This window comes from Eucyclogobius newberryi, unplaced genomic scaffold (genome assembly GCF_026437365.1).
Source record: "Eucyclogobius newberryi isolate DKJ021-1_F unplaced genomic scaffold, fEucNew1.0.hap1 SCAF_7, whole genome shotgun sequence".
In the NCBI taxonomy this organism is placed as follows: Eukaryota; Metazoa; Chordata; class Actinopteri; order Gobiiformes; family Gobiidae; genus Eucyclogobius; species Eucyclogobius newberryi.
In genome coordinates, this window is record NW_027316389.1 from 24,288,969 (window position 1) to 24,305,200 (window position 16,232).

At 40.3% G+C, this 16,232-nt stretch overlaps 1 protein-coding gene across 1 annotated transcript; it reads left to right on the top strand.

Moving 5' to 3' along the window:
- The first annotated feature begins 715 nt into the window (after positions 1–715).
- On the top strand, positions 716–9,047 carry gan (gigaxonin). The gene is made up of 12 exons (XM_072435904.1): positions 716–939; positions 1,074–1,188; positions 1,430–1,780; positions 1,864–1,932; positions 2,003–2,154; positions 2,318–2,439; positions 2,518–2,630; positions 4,547–4,696; positions 5,233–5,369; positions 5,952–6,086; positions 6,461–6,570; positions 6,647–9,047. Exons 1-12 carry the CDS (start codon positions 734–736, stop codon positions 6,823–6,825), a joined length of 1,839 nt encoding a protein of 612 aa, XP_072292005.1. The 5' UTR covers positions 716–733; the 3' UTR covers positions 6,826–9,047.
- Positions 9,048–16,232: the final 7,185 nt, after the last annotated feature.

Consider the following 16,232-nt stretch of genomic DNA (forward strand, 5'->3'; position numbering starts at 1 on the left):
GAAAATTACAGATAAAAACACAAAAAGAAGAAGAAAACGAGGAAGAAAATTAAGAACAATATTTACGAATATTTCACAAAATGTTCTGTTTTTGTTTATTTCCCCTGTTTGTCTCGATAAGTCCACCACACCAAGCATAAATTCATAGGATTTTTGTTTCCGTTTTCTATCATGGCGTTATTCTATATGATATATTTTACAATCCGTAAACAGTGAAAACATTCCATTGCGTTGCCAGCCTTCTTCCCTCCTCACGCCCTGTTCAGCAGCAGCATTCTCGCCTGGAGTGATTCAGGTCTCGCTAGCTCCGTATTGCACCAGAACAGACATTTGACAGGGTAAGGCTCTATTTAACATTGTCAAAGAAATGGGACTGTGTTACGTTACAGGCATTGTTCAGCTGTGATTTTGACCGACTGAAGTGTGACTTGTAGCCTGCTCTATTTACTTGTTAGCTCACACACATTATGCTGGCTAAAGTTGGAAACAACAAAAATGGCTGGGGTGCAAATGTGTTCTTGTCCCGAGTCTTCTGTGCGGTTGATCACTCTTTGAAAGGTCAACATAGACTTTGAATTGTACAAAATTCGTATGGTTTTACACTACTCATTGTGCGCACTGTTGAGTTAAGTGAGGCTTTATTATAGGTGCATCATATATATTATTTAACTCTATATGCCTATAATAGAATAAAACATGCATTTATATTTGTTGTAATGATTTGACTTATTACATGCGCAGATCATTAAACCCAGGCACAGTCCCAGACATGCCCGACTCGGGTTCAACAGTGTCAGATCCACAGCACTCCCTGAAACTCCTCCAGGTGCTGCGGTCCTTCTGGCAAGAGCAGAGCTTCCATGATGCACTGCTGGTGGTGGACGGAGAGGAACTTCCCGTCCAGAAGAATATCCTGGCTGCTGCGAGCCCTTACGTCAGGTAGGACCATCCATTGTGCTTCCAAAACCTACAGAATCTCTGCATGTCTGAACGATATTTATCGTGTGGGTGCAACATGGGTGTGTCTCCTGCTGTCATTGGTTGTCACGCTTGTCTTTTGCTCGACTATCTAGGACCAAGTTAAACTACAATCCTCCAAAGGAAGATGGCTCTATGTACAGAATTGAACTCCAGGGCGTCTCTATGGAAACCATGAAACATATCCTGGACTACATTTTCAGTGGTGAAGTAAGAACAAGCATGCCTTTTGCTCCTAAATATGTCTTTTTTTTCTCTGCTGTGATTGGGAAAATTTCCACAACAATAGTTCTGAAAGCTGTAATTAGCTCTATGGCCAAAGAGCCGATTAGACCAGACATTTTATTTTTTCTGACAAGAAGCAAATTATTATATAGTTTAGCGTTACATGTGGTACAACGAGTTGTAAAAACACAGCTTACAGTATATTTTATATTTCCTTGTTCGCCAGATCACTCTGAGTGAAGACATGGTCCAAGACATGGTGCAGGCCTCAGACCTTCTGCTCATGACTGACCTGAAGTTATTGTGTTGCCAGTTTTTGGAGAGCTGCATCACTGCTGAGAACTGCATTGGTATTCGCCTCTTCTCCCTTCATTACTGTCTGTACCATGTCCATTACGCTGCTACCGAGTTCCTGCAGACGCACTTCAGGGATGTGGCTCTCACAGAGGAGTTCAGGGAGCTTCCTCATGACCGGCTCTGTGAGATCTTCTCTATGGAAAAACTGAACGTAGGGAATGAGAAGTATGTGCTAGAGGCAGCTGTGCGGTGGTTTGCTCATGACCCGGAGGATCGCAGGGTCAGTCATCTAATACTCTACATGTATTTTCTATGTTTGATGAAGACTATTTAAAGTTTCATATGTTTCCATGTTAAATGCAGGTGCACATGAGGGAGGTGATGTCCACTGTGTGGATGCAGGGCCTAGACATATGTTACCTCAGAGAGCAGGTATTATTATGTCACTGTACAATACAGTATTGTATAAAATACCCACATGTTTTATTGGTGCTCTCTCCAGGCAATGGGTGAGCCCCTGATGAGAGAGGTGGTCCGAGACCACTGTCAGTCTGTATTGGGGGCAGGGCAGCTTCAGGGAGAGGCATTGCTGGCATCATTTAAACCTCGGGGCTATTCTGAGTGCATTGTTATTGCTGGAGGAGAAGATCGTAAGTAAGTAATGATTATCTGTACATACATCGCAGAAGATGCAGTATTAATTCATGTTATATCAGATATTTTTGTAATGCTTTTGTTTTTATAATTTGATTACAAATTCCACCCAAGAGCACTTTACAACTTGCAGTCAAGTAATTGCTGTATTTCGTTTGCTCAGGACACGAAAGCCGACTGCTGAGACCCGCTGCATGTGCCCTCTCTACGACTCGAACCGACAGGGCTGGATCGAGCTGCAGCCCATGAGCTCTCCCCGACTGGGACATGGGATGGTGTCTGCAGGTCACTAACCCATGGTTATGGCATTGATGAGATTGCATAATTCTCAAATGTGGAATAACATCTGATGTTTGTTTTCAGAGGGTTTTCTGTTTGTGATGGGTGGGACAGATGAACACTGCAAGATACTGGACACTGCAGAGAAATATGATCCTGATACCAACAGCTGGAGCCCTGTACCACCAATGCTGCAGGTAATACTTTATATGGTTTACTTGTCTTTAGGTTAAAGCAGCACCCCTGACGACCGTCATGACTTAATGGAGGTATAAACTTTAAGATCAAACTTTGGTACATATTTCCTCTTGTGCCCATCATCAGGCCAAGTTAGTGTCGGGTCTGGGGAGGTAAAGGATTTTTGCTAAAAAAAAAACTCTAATAATAAAACTATTATAAATAAATGCCTTCATTTCAGTCTATTTTTTGGCTGAAATTTTACACAGGGGAGCTTGAAGTGTACAAATGAACCAAATATGGCCAAATATTACTTCAATTCTTTAGATTTTCTTTTTTTCTCTCCAAATCATTTTAGGTAAGTGTTGTGAATGATAACTTTGAAGCTTCAATGGCCGCTATATGTCTTTCTTGATTGTAGTTGCTCTCATGTGCAAAACAAATTCCCCCTGAGGCAATAATCCAGTCCATCCTGTAAAACCCTTTTGAATTATTTAAAATATTAAATTAGACAAGGAAGTTAGAATGAGTAAATTGGAAACAGAAATTTAATTAGGCTATATTTTATCTATTAAATGCCTCCAAAAACAAAAAAAAACAGAATAAGCCATCTCAGAACTGGTCTGTCCCTTGAGTACGGACTGATTGGGGTAAGCTAGCCTTTTTCTTTCATGCTCTGTCCAGTCTGAACAGGTTGTCTGAGCTTGTTTAATTGAGGGTTTTTTGTGTTACTTTGAACATCAGTGTGAGAAAATGGTCTGTGCTTTTGTTTAAATGTGCACCGGTAACTTCTCTATAATTGTGTGCTACAAGTTTTGTTATTGACACACACACACACACACGGAGGGTGCTCGGCATCACTGTCGATAGACTTGACCATCCTGTAGTTGGTAAAGCTCCTTATTTCTGTTTCTTGATGATCAACTTCTTTACATTCTTTACAATCAAAGTCATATTTATTCAACAAAAAGTATTTTTAAAAATCTACCTAAGGAAAGTACTTGAGTAAATTTACTACTTCTCAGCACTTCCCACCAGTGCTTAAAATGAGACTTAAAACTGGGGTTCTTTAGATGATCCCACACAGTGTGTCTTCACCCTCTTTTCCAAATGTACGGTTAAGGTTGATGGAGGAATGCGTTTCACTCCTCCTCAGGGCAGTGGTCAGTACATGAACCACCAATGCCACCAAAACTCAAAAAAGGAATCTCTTTTTTGCTTTTAATCACAATTGTAGAAAAAGATTCAGTTGTAGTCATTTGGACTCTTTTTGGACTCTCTTTCTACAATGGAACACTCCTGGACGGATGAGGGATTACACCGACATGTTTTAATCACAAATGAATGACTGGTGCTGTGAGACGTAGATGAAGCCTTTCAGTTCTTTTGAACACAGATTTTTGTGATATTAGGCTGACCCAGTTCTTGCCATTGTTTGGTCTGAACACTGGGTGTCACTAAAGCTGCTGAAATGCCATGATACTCACACTGAGCAGCTGCAATGAGTGAATGTGCTCCAGTGTTGTCTTTTGCATTATCTAAAAACTGATAAGGTCTAAACAAAACAAGCAAATGACCACATAACAAGAAGATAATCTTTGTTTTATCAGGACACATACATCAACTAGTCTGATTTTAGTTGAATGCTTTTATAGATAACATTTGAGTATGTCAGTAACCAAATCACTGACGCACCAGTGCCACATTGCCTTATTCATTTGTTAGTTAGGCCGGCCATATGCCGCATAAATAACTAAATAGAAATACTCTTACTTAATTCAATGTGGCAAGCAGCAAGTTTTGTTTAAAGCACCTGAAACAACGAAACGCTTCCTTATGCTAATGGATTTGGAATTCAAAAACATTCAAAATAAAAGTAAAAATACCCCAACACATTTAATAAAAAAGTAAATGGTCACTTTTGCATGTGTTTCAGACCCGGCAGAACTTTGGTATTGTGGAATTGGACGGGCTGATCTACGTCCTGGGAGGAGAGAATGAGGTGATGGAGCTAGTTTCTGTGGAAGCGTTTGACCCGCACTTCAACACATGGAAAACACAGACAAATTTGACCATGGTCCGCAAGGTACTGTCCTCCCTTTTGTACAATGTTTTACAGCTGTGTTTTAATAGTTGGCTAATAGTTAAAAGCTGCAGCTTTTTGAAGGCTCGTAATGATTAATGTAAATAAACAAAACTAGAAAAAGACTGCTACTCTTTAAGAGTTGGGGTTACTTTAAAGGTGCACTACCTAACTTAAAGTGCTTGTGTCCATGTTATTGCTTTGCCTGGAAGGCTCCATGGTATCTAATCTATTTTGTATTTGTTGTATTACAGATTAAGTTTTACTGTTAAACAAATTGGAAAAACATGCATCATTACTGTCGCCTCTTCACAGATCTGATCTATTACTTGGCTTGGTGGTTTATTTAGATACTATGGAGTATTCCAGGCAAAGCACTAACCTCCCCATGGAGACAAGAAGGTGCGTTTTTAACACATTCGATTGGTTTTGGCCTTTGTCAGCCCTTGTCTGCATTTCTTACGTACTGACGCGAGCCATTTACAAATTGAAACTGTATGTGCATGTTGTGACATGAACGCTTGTGTGTGGACTGTCAGATCGGCTGTTACGCAGCGATGAACAAGAAGATCTATGCCATGGGAGGGGGCTCCTTTGGGAAACTCTTCGACTCTGTGGAGTGCTTTGACCCCAAGACTCAGCAGTGGACTGGCCTGTGTCCTCTGAAGGAGAGAAGGTACTTTCAGTTTGCCCTGGGCTTTACACTGTTGCTTCAAGCTGCTGGGATTTATTTCTCCATAGGAACTAGTTTAGTTTCTTTCTCTTCACACACAGCATGTTAGTCACACTTTAGTCAGTACAAGTGTTTTACACAAGGGAACAATACCAGTGTTTCGAAATGCCTCATTACAGCTACAGACATTTACTATAGTCAAATTGTACTTCGATATTTTAAATTCTATGTTCTTTATAAAGTTATTGGTTTGTAAGATGATATGTTGACAATAAAATATTATATGTATATGTTTTATTCAAGGATTATCTGAGCATGTGACAAAGTGTAAAAACAGTAGAAAACAATGCCTTGTTGTCATTATATCAGGAGGATTTCCCAGGACTGCCATATTCCCATAAATCAGATCTTTTGACACTTGAAACGTAGGAGTTACAACATTTACTTTATGTTTTGCACTACATACTTAAAATGGTTTTAAGTGGAAATGGCAGTTTACTGGAACTTATTCCCCAGAATTCTGCCATTTCCACTAGACATGGGCTGTTTTTTTTTAATTGATTTAGGCCTTTTGTGTGTTTTCAGATTTGGGTCTGTGGCGTGCGGCATTGGACAGGAGCTGTATGTATTTGGAGGAGTCCGGAGCCAAGAGAACGACAACCCAGAGCAGAGACAGATGATGACCTGCAAATCTGAGTTTTATCATGACGAGTTTAGGAGGTGCTACATACTTCTTCACTTTGCAAAGTATCATCTCTATTTAAAACAGTGGTGCCCAAACCTTTACTTTGTATAGCTAGAATAATCAAGTCACAGTCATCTTGTGCTAATCTCACTGAGCTCACATCCAACGGTGGATTGAAGCAGTTGAACCAATCATAGGGCAGCAAACCAAAACAAATATGGCAGCACCCGAGGTCGTACACATTTCGGGGAAAAGGATGGGAACCACTATTTTACAGTTCAGCTAAAAAGACGGCTAAATTCCATTGTGTGTAGCGCAATCATAAGCATCATCAACAATTACAATCCTTTTAATCTGGCCTATAGTGTAAAGCCATTTTCTTCTGAGGAGTGTAACCTTGTGTTTTCAGATGGATGCTGCTGGATGACCAGAGCTTGTGTATTATGACCAGCTCTTCATTTGTGTATGGGGCTGTGCCTATCGGTCCAAACATCTATGTGGTTGGCGATCTGGACACGGGTGAGTTCCAGACATTTTATACCAGTGGAACCATTGTATATTATTGACAATGCTAAAAGTGTGTATCTTTTTACAGGTACTAGTTTTGACTACATCCGCGAGTTTCGGCGCAGCACCGGGACCTGGCACCAGACCAAGACCATGTTGCCCACTGACTTGTCCAAAACCACCTGCACCCCTCTGCGCTTTGCCAACTGTAAACTGTTCAGGTTACAGCTGATCCAGGGCATGTTCCGCATCAGAATGGGGCTCTGAGGCCACACTGATGCATCTGTTTTTTTTTACAGTTTATTTTAATATGTGCAAGAATCATGAGGATTACAGTATTGTTGTTTGATCGGTGGTGGGAAGAATCATAAACGGCAAAGTACAGGGGGTAATTGTGCTGTGGAGGGTTTTTACTTTGAGAATGTAACTGTTTCTTCTCCATTATGTGACTGCTGATTGTTTGGTTTTAAGGTACTTTTTTCTTTAGACCAGAATGAGCTACTGATGTAGTACTTCACTGTAATCTCCATTGTATCTCACTACACTACTGACATGTAGATCAGTTTTAAAAAGTTTAGTTTATTTTCACAGCAATGCCTTTTAAGATCACAGGGTGTTGCGCGCAGTGCAGGCACTGTTTTAGTTCTATTTAAGGGACTTTTAAGACCTGCTCGAGTTGCATCACAGTAACCTAGCATGTTTTTAAATGTTTAATATAATTTCTTCCATAACCATTTTATGAGGGACACAACCAAAAGGGCAGGACAGATTTAAGCTGAAGGGCCTGATTTTCAAACTGCAAAAGGAAGTATCGGTATGTATACAAATTCAACTAGTTCCCACAAAAACTTTGGCACATTGTTAAAATTCACATACATGACTAAGGAACCGTTTTTTTCAGTGACACTGGGCGAACCACCAACGCTCAGTCAATCATGGCGCTGCTTTCGGGTCTTACGTCCAGGTTTATGTGAGATTATTATTAGCGTAGATGCAGACAAAGTGATGCTTTTACACTACACTCTTAGGGTAAGACTAAATTTTTGCTCATTTACGAGAATAAAGTTATTACAGCTTCTGTATAGCTTCATATATCTAAGTAATAACACTACTATATCGGTTATCCCTCAAAGTCTGTGCTTTAAAATGCATTCTCTTGAAAACAACCGGTGTGAGATATGCAAACATCACAGCCATGCAAAATGTAAACAGTCCCATCAATATGCCTCTTGCAAATTTATCTAACAATGAAACCTTTCGAGATCTTTAACTCAACTGGAATCACTAAAACTATACATTTACTTGACTCAATTTCCTAATGTCACACGCTGTAGATGGCATCATTTACTGTCTTTGGTCTGCCCTTTCCCATGCGCTGTGGAACTGGTGGACGCTAGAGCACAAGCACTTTACCTGATAATCACTTTTATCATGGACTGAGCTGTCTGGAGTGCAGAAATAGACCTCCATGTCTGTCACTTCTGAGTGGCTGTATGTGTTTGGCTGCCTGTGACCTCTGACCCTGCTTTCCAGTCCAGACACTTTTGGCAGTCATTGACCCCCCTTTGTCCCTCCACCATGCAGCTGCTGCTGTCTGTCGTCAGGTGCACACCCCATCGGTCCCCAATAATGGCACACTAGCACTGTTTCATTTTCCATGTAAGAATGTCTTTATTATCTGCGGAGGACATTCCACATTGCAAGCTCAGTTTGAGGCTCAAATTACACTGGAATGTTGATATAAAAACTGAGTGAGAAAGTGTAAACCCCAAATTGTGGGCGAGTATTCATCACATTATGGGGACTAAAATCAGGTCCCTGTGATGTAAATCTTCAATATTAGATCAACAAGTTAAGATGTGTGTTAAAATACAGCAGGTTAAGATTAAGGTTTAGGTTAAGAGAGTTGTAACAATGGTTACGTGTTCAGAATGTTAATATAAATGTAAACCATGTTTTTTCTGAGGACTCATAAGGGTTATGTCTATTATTTGATATGTTTGCAAAAGTTTAACCTACAGCATCATGTAGCTCATAAATGAATGTAATTATGTAAAGCTTGGAGTTGCTTCATTTATATCTGCCATATTTGGGATAAGAGATGATTTATTACCTTGACGGGGAGTTAATGTATCAATGTTTGAGTACAATGTTATTCTGCTGTAATTTCTTTAAAAAGTGATTATTTTGGCACCGTTTGATCACAACTTTGTCCTACCAAAGAAACATGTGAATGAATATTCGGAGATGGAGCTTCTTATTAGCACACTGCCTTACTTACATGTACAGTCTTCATTCGATTGTCTCCCAGTGAGTGTTGTTCAGACCAAAACCGAAAGGAATTGTCTTCTGTTTTTAGTTGTAAATGTTTTGAGCACTGCAGAGTTGTGAAAGACTCATTTTTGTAACTCGTGCTTGAGCAACTTTTTGTAAACGTCAACCATGTGTCATCCATTCACGTCAGAGACAATAAAGCAACTATAGGGATAAGCAGACCGTTCTTTTTTTACTGCAATTCCACGTTTTTTGTTTGTTTTTGTTTTATGAAAGTGGTTATTTATTCAGACTATACCGTAGACTACACTGAATGCCTGGGTAACAGCTCAGCTCTTCTTTTTAGCAGTGACCTTTCACACCAGAGAATGCGATTCATTTGCTGCTAAAGATGTGTCTTTGATAGATTGAGAGATTACATTAGTTGTGTGACTACTTTACTTTTTAGGTTTTTTCAGGTTTCAGATTTTTTTGCACCTCGGCCTACGTCTTGTCGTATTTTTTGTATTATTATTAGGCCCGAGCACCACAAGCTGGCGAGAGGCCTAGCGCAAAGCGCTCGCCCACTTCCAAACACTCACTAACGCACTCCTTCACTCATGCACGCCCCGTGCATACTAATTAGTAGTAGGAAAATGGAACATTACCTTTGTAAACGGGCGAAGCCCGTGCAAAAGTGCGCACTAAACGAGCACTTTACATTGAGATGTCGTCATCCCCATATAAAGCACTCATTTGCCCTAAATAGCTCACGAATACGTTCCCCATCTCTTGCATGTTCCGTGCATATAAACATGTAATGCAAAAATTTAACATTATTACTGTATAGAGGGCCAAAAACACAAAGTGGGCGGAGCCCACTCAAAATTAACGAAAGTACCCGTCAGTGACCAGGGACCCACACCATGAGGTAGGAAAGCGCTCGCGGTTTCCGAAAATGTATAGTTTATGATATTTGAAAAATGGGAAACATTGTTTTCGCATCGGAATATTTAGGCCCGAGCCCCAGCAGGGCGGAGGACCTATTGCTCCTGCAGACAGTTGCAACTGTCTGACCAAACATGCCGTCGCCCCTGGCAAGTACAGTGAACTAGCCCATGCCGAAGGCATGGATCATGCATACTTACTCCTGCTATGACAGAAATAGTCAACAATTAGTGAATGGGCGTAGCTCATTCACTAATTGTTGACAACAGCAGCGCGAAGCGCTGCATTCCTCCAGAAACCCTCCTGGCATCGTCCCGTACGCGAGAATCCATGCCGCAGGCATGGGCCATGCTTGTATCTGCTCAAATCAATGGAAGTCTATGGGGAGTGGGCGGGGCATCCCGACGGAATAGGGAGTGACGAGCGCGTAAGCGCTCGTAATGATGATTCCACCCCATGGCGGCATCGGGAAGGCTTAGAGCTTTCAAACGATGTATAATTTGTTGTTATAGTGGAAACGGCTATATTGTTTTTGCTAAAAATATTTTTTTTTTTTTTTTTTGTTCTTCATCTGCACTTTGATCTCTAATTTGACCCCCTGAACATGCTCAAAAACTCACCAAACTTTGCCCAAAATTCAGAATCGGCGAAAAATTTTGTTTTTTCTGGACCATTTTTTTTTTCGTCAAAAAATGGCGCGACAGCGCCACCGACAAAAGTCAAAATACATTGCCCCTATGGGAGACGCCCCGAGGTCAACTTTGTCGTAGAGCTACGAAATTTGGAACACGCATTCCACGCATTGGACCAGTTTAGGATGACAAAATTGAAATGGGCGCGATAGCGCCCCCTACAGAGTTGCCTTTGAGTGAACATTGATGGACAAAAACTGGTTTTACACAAATGTTCCAAACGTTGCCCAAAATTCTATTTTGGGGTCCCGAGCAAAAGGCCAATCAAACTTATGCCTTAATTTTTACGGCGTAGCCGTAGCCATGACGGAAACCTCCCATGTTATCCCTATGGGAAAATCGCTAAATCTCTCGAATATCCACATTTTTCTGTTTCACACTTTAACGAACTCCTCCTAGGGCGTTTTGCCCACCGACCTCAAAATCGGTGTACGTCCCCTAGACAAGTGGGGCATCTAAAGTTATCCAAATTTTAAGGATAACTTTTACGGTCTCTGTGCGACGGAGCCGCAAACGTTTCCCTGAATTCTGACTATTTGGCCATCAGAGTGGCCTATAAACAATAGAGTTTTTCCAAATTACATGATATTTTGCACAAAATTCTAATTTGACCCCCTGAACATGCTCAAAAACTCACCAAACTTTGCCCAAAATTCAGAATCGGCGAAAAATTTGTTTTTTTCTGGGCCATTTTTTTTTCATTAAAAAATGGCGCGACAGCGCCACCGACAAAAGTCAAAATACATTGTGCCTATGGGAGACGCCCCGAGGTCAACTTTGTCGTGGAGCTACGAAATTCGGAACACGCATTCCTCTCGTGAGGACAAAAAAAAAATATTATTGTGGCCACGCCCCCAGACTTACCCTATGCCCGCCATCTTCCTTCGAAAATGAACACGCTGAGTTAGCCATTTTGTTCACGTCAAACTTTGACGAACTCCTCCTAGGGCGTTTTGCCCACCAACTTCAAAATCGGCGTACGTCCTCTGGACAAGTGGGGCATCTAAAGTTATTCAATTTTTTGAGATACCTTTTACGGTCTGTGTGCGGCGCAGCCACAAAGTTGGACAACTTATTTTGGAATATTGCAGATCTAAAAATTGCTCCCATTTGATCAAAACGAGTCCGATTAGGACCAAATTTGAATCAGTTGTTAAACTTTCTTGTTTGGACCAGTTTAGGCTGACAAAATTGAAATGGGCGCGATAGCGCCCCCTACAGAGTGACCTTTAAATTAACATTGAAGGTCAAAAATTAGTTTTACCAAAATTGTCTAAACTTTACCCAAAATTATATTTTGCCGTCCCGATCACAAAAGCCAATCACAAAAATGCCTAAATTTTTACGGCGTAGTCGTAGCGATGACAGAAACCTCCCATCTTATCCCTATGGGAAAACCGCTAAATCTCTCAAATTACCACATTTTTATGTTTTACACTTTAACAAACTCCTCCTAGTGCGTTTTGCCCATCAACCTCAAAATCGGTGTACGTCCTCTAAACAAGTGGTGCATCTAAAGTTATCCAAATTTTAAGGATAACTTTTACGGTCTCTGTGCGACGGAGCCGCAAACGTTTCCCAGAATTCTGACTATTTGGCCTTCAGAGTGGCCTATAAACAATAGAGTTTTTCCAAATGACATGATATTTTGAACAAAATTCTAATTTGCCATCCTGATCATACAAGTATGAGAGCCAAAGTCATATTTTGTACGGTGTAACCGTAGCGATGACAGAAACATCCCATGTTATCCTTATGGGAAAATCGCTAAATCGCTCAAATCACCACATTTTTACGCTTCACACTTTAACAAACTCCTCCTAGGGCGATTGTCCGATAAACTCATATTTGGGGAATATCATCTACACAAGCGGGGCATCAAAAATTAGTCATATTTTGATTTTAAGTGGTACGGTCTCTGTGCCGTGGAGCTGCAAATATACTGTCACAAATGGGAAAAACGCCAAATCTTTGAAATGTTCACATTTACGCTTCACACTTTAACAAACTCCTCCGTGGGCAATAGCCCGATCAAGCTTTACTTTGGGAAATATCATCTACACAAGCGCGGCATCAAAAGTTATCCATATTTATATTCAGAGTGCTACGGTCTCTGTGCGGCGGCGCAGCAAATTTGACTGACACTTGTGTTCATTTGCACTGGATTGGCCATATCCAATGTGTCCCCGTCTGTCAAGTTCTTTTCTAATTCAAGGCAAGGGCCGGCGGCCCTTGCGGCTTGCGGCTTTAATATTCTTTCTTTCTTCTTTCTTCTCGGGACCAACCCCCCTATTTTTCACCCAGTGAACATTGATGAAAAGTCACAAAAATTTGCACACCTCTAAAAATCGTGCCTCTCTACATTCTGGCTATTTCCCTTTTCTAAAATAAAAAAATTGGCGCGTCAGCGCCCCCAAATGTACCAAAAATGCATTGAGAGATAGGAAATGACCCAAAAAAAATCTGATCGTAGAATCATGAAATTTGGCGCAGAGGTAGATGGTGACAAGAGAAGTAAAAAATATTATTACGGCAACGCCGTCCACCCAACCAAATGTCGGCCATATTGGTTCAAAAATGGCTAAGCAGGACTCGGGAGTTTTTCCAATCGTCGTACTTTTACGAACTCCTCCCAGGGCGTTGGCCCTAAAAAGCTGAAATTTGGTGAAAATGCTACTGAGGAGTGGGACATCAAAAGTTATCCAAATTACATTGATACCTGTCACGGTCTCTGTGCGGCGAAGCCGCAAACTTTAGCTAGAATTTCAGAAATCTCCCAAATTTAACATTTCTGCCGTTTGCGCAGATAAAGTCCGAATTGCGTCAAATTAGAATCAGTTGTTAAACTCTTTGCGCTAAACGTACTTGAAGTGAAATAAATTAATTTGGCACCACAGCGCCCCCTACAGATTTTATATGGAGGTTAAATGTTTAGTTTTGCAAAATTTTATGAAATTTGACACACAACTTAATTTTGGCACCCCCATCAAAAAAGTCAATGAGACCCATGTCATAATTGTTATGGTTTTGCTGTAGCGATGACCAAAACCTCCCATGTTAGTCCAATGGGGAAATCGCCAGAACATGTTTACACTTTAGACTTTCACAAACCCCTCCCAGGGCGTTAGCCCTATTAACCTGAAATTTGGTGAGACTCATCTTCAGGGGTGAACCGTCAAAAGTTATTCACATTTTATTCAAAGAGTCATGGTGTCTGTGTGGCAAAGCAGCACATTTTGCCAAGAATTCAAAATAAAATAGCTTTTTGATGGTAAAACAAAGGGGAGAAGATGTGACAGCGTCACAGATTCAGCAGTAGGCGTGATAAAAGGACAATTGGGGCGCGTTAGCGCCCCCTCCTCTTGCGGCGTGGCGGCGGTGTGGCGGCGGCGTGGCGAGGGCCGATCATTGCCGCTTGCGGCAATATTTGTTCATTTGTTCATTTTAATATGACTTTTTAGGTTATTATACCTTTTACAGTCTTTCATGTTTTTCTTTATAGGTTTTTGGTTGTCTAGATTTTATTTTTTTTAAGTAATTTTTTAAAACTAAGACTTGGACATGGACCAAGTTTCAATCATGTTGAAACTAAATCTAGATCAGACACTAATTCCTGACCAAGTCCAAACCAGGTCCAGACAAAGAACCCAATCCAGACCAAAATTAAGTCCGACTGCTCCAACTGGTGCCGCAGTCAACATGCTGTTGCCATGACAACAGAGGCATTAAGGCAAGGCAAGTTTATTTGTAGAGCACATTTCATACACAAGGCAATTCAAAGTGCTTCACACAGCAGGAAAAATGCATTCAAATCACAAAGAAATTACAGAAATACAATAAAATTAACTAAATTAAAAATTATCAATCCAACTGATTTTCTAAACTAATAAAATCACAAACAAAAGAGAAGAGTGCAAAGAAAAAATCCTTTCAGTCATATGCGCAGCTAAACAAAACTGTTTTTAGCTTAGATTTGAACATTGTTAGAGTAGAAGCCTGTCTCACATCTTCAGGAAGACTGTTCCAGATTTTAGCTGCATAAAACTGAAACGCAGATTCCCCATGTTTTGTCCTGACTCTGGGCACCAGCAGGAGGCCGGTCCCTGAGGTCCTCAGAGTCCGAGATGGTTCATATGGCACTAACATATCCAAGATGTACTTTGGTGCTAGGCCATGGAGAGACTTGTACACAAGCAGAGCTGCTTTAAAGTCTATTCTCTGAGCCACAGGGAGCCAGTGCAGAGACCTGAGAACAGGACTAATGTGCTCATACTTCCTGGTTCTGGTCAGGACCCGAGCAGCAGCGTTCTGGATGTACTGCAGCTGTTTTACAGCTCGTTTGGAGAGACCAGTGAGCAGGCCGTTACAGTAGTCTAATCTACTGGAGACAAACGCGTGGATAAGTCTCTCTAAATCTGGTTTTGACAGTATATTTTTGATTTTGGCAATGTTTTTTAGATGGTAAAAAGCTGCTGATGTTATTGATTTGACGTGGCTATTAAAGTTCAAGTCTGAGTCCATTATTACCCCCAGATTTCTAATTTGGTTTGTAGGTTTTAGAGCGAGACTCTGGAGGTGACCGCTAACACTTTCTCTTTGTTTCTGTGGGCCAAAAACGATTATTTCAGTCTTGTCTGAGTTCAGCTGGAGAAAGTTGTTTTGCATCCACACACTGATCTGTTGGATGCAGTGACAGAGTGAATCTACTGGTCCATAGTCACCTGCCGATAGTGAAACAGTTCTGGCAGCCATTTGTGATGGAGATTCCCACCAAATAATTTTGTAATAAATGTTTTTGTAATTGTACTATTTTTTTCTTTTCACTTTATCTAATGTTTTACCAAACTAATTTGAAAGAATCTTATAAAAACATACTTTTAATACTTTTAAAATTTAAAATTTGTAGAAATGGTAATTAAATAAACAGAAAGATAATGAATGGTTGTGTCCATTAAAACTATGTTTGTGACACAAACATAGTCAGGGTCTGCATGAAATATAGACCAGTGCAGTGTTATGAAAAATATCTATTTTCATAAGTCGGAGAAAAAATGTCCTGACAAACACATACGTTCTTTGCTTCATTTGGACCACAAATATACCATTATATGTTAAATTAAACACTTTACCCTATGAATTTCAATGCCCTGTTTTTACAATATTTCCTATTAGAACGTTGCTCTTTCTCCACTTGCAAGATGGCCATCACAATTGCCACAGCAACAGAACCCATGATCTCTCTAGCCTATATCATGACTTAATGGGTCAAAATCCTCAAAATGTCCCTCAAAAAAGGAAGCTGAAACAATGGAATATTTCCATCTCAAATTAACTTATTAAGTTAAATAAGATACAAAAACAAACAGGAGCTATAATTATAAAAAGATGAAAAACATATGGTTTATTTAAATTTAATTTGATTGATGTCATTATTATGTTTATTTTAAACAGAAGAAATGTTGTTACATCAGTGACTGATAGATTTTTGAATCTACCTTTGAGATATTTCATGTTTTCTGACCACGTCCCCTCTGTGGTCAAACCAACTATGGTGTGATGCCTCCATGGATGTATTAGGATGCTTTGGACATAGACGGGAGTTTGTCGAAACGTTTCAAGGTAATTAACATAGAACTATTAAAATATCTTCTCTGCATCATCTCTAACCTGATCATCTCTCACCTGTTGTCTGGTATAGAAGAAACCCAAAAGATGTATTTTCTTATCACTGTCCCATTTATTTCTAAAGTGACATTAGCGCAACATTATTTTTCAGCACCT

Excerpts from the sequence above, each read along its gene's own strand:
- gan (XM_072435904.1), top strand. The coding sequence starts at position 734 with ATGCGCAGATCATTAAACCCAGGCACAGTCCCAGACATGCCCGACTCG. Across the intron at positions 940-1,073 it reads GCTGCGAGCCCTTACGTCAG|GACCAAGTTAAACTACAATC; the intron begins GTAGGACCATCC and ends TCGACTATCTAG. Across the intron at positions 1,933-2,002 it reads TATGTTACCTCAGAGAGCAG|GCAATGGGTGAGCCCCTGAT; the intron begins GTATTATTATGT and ends TGCTCTCTCCAG.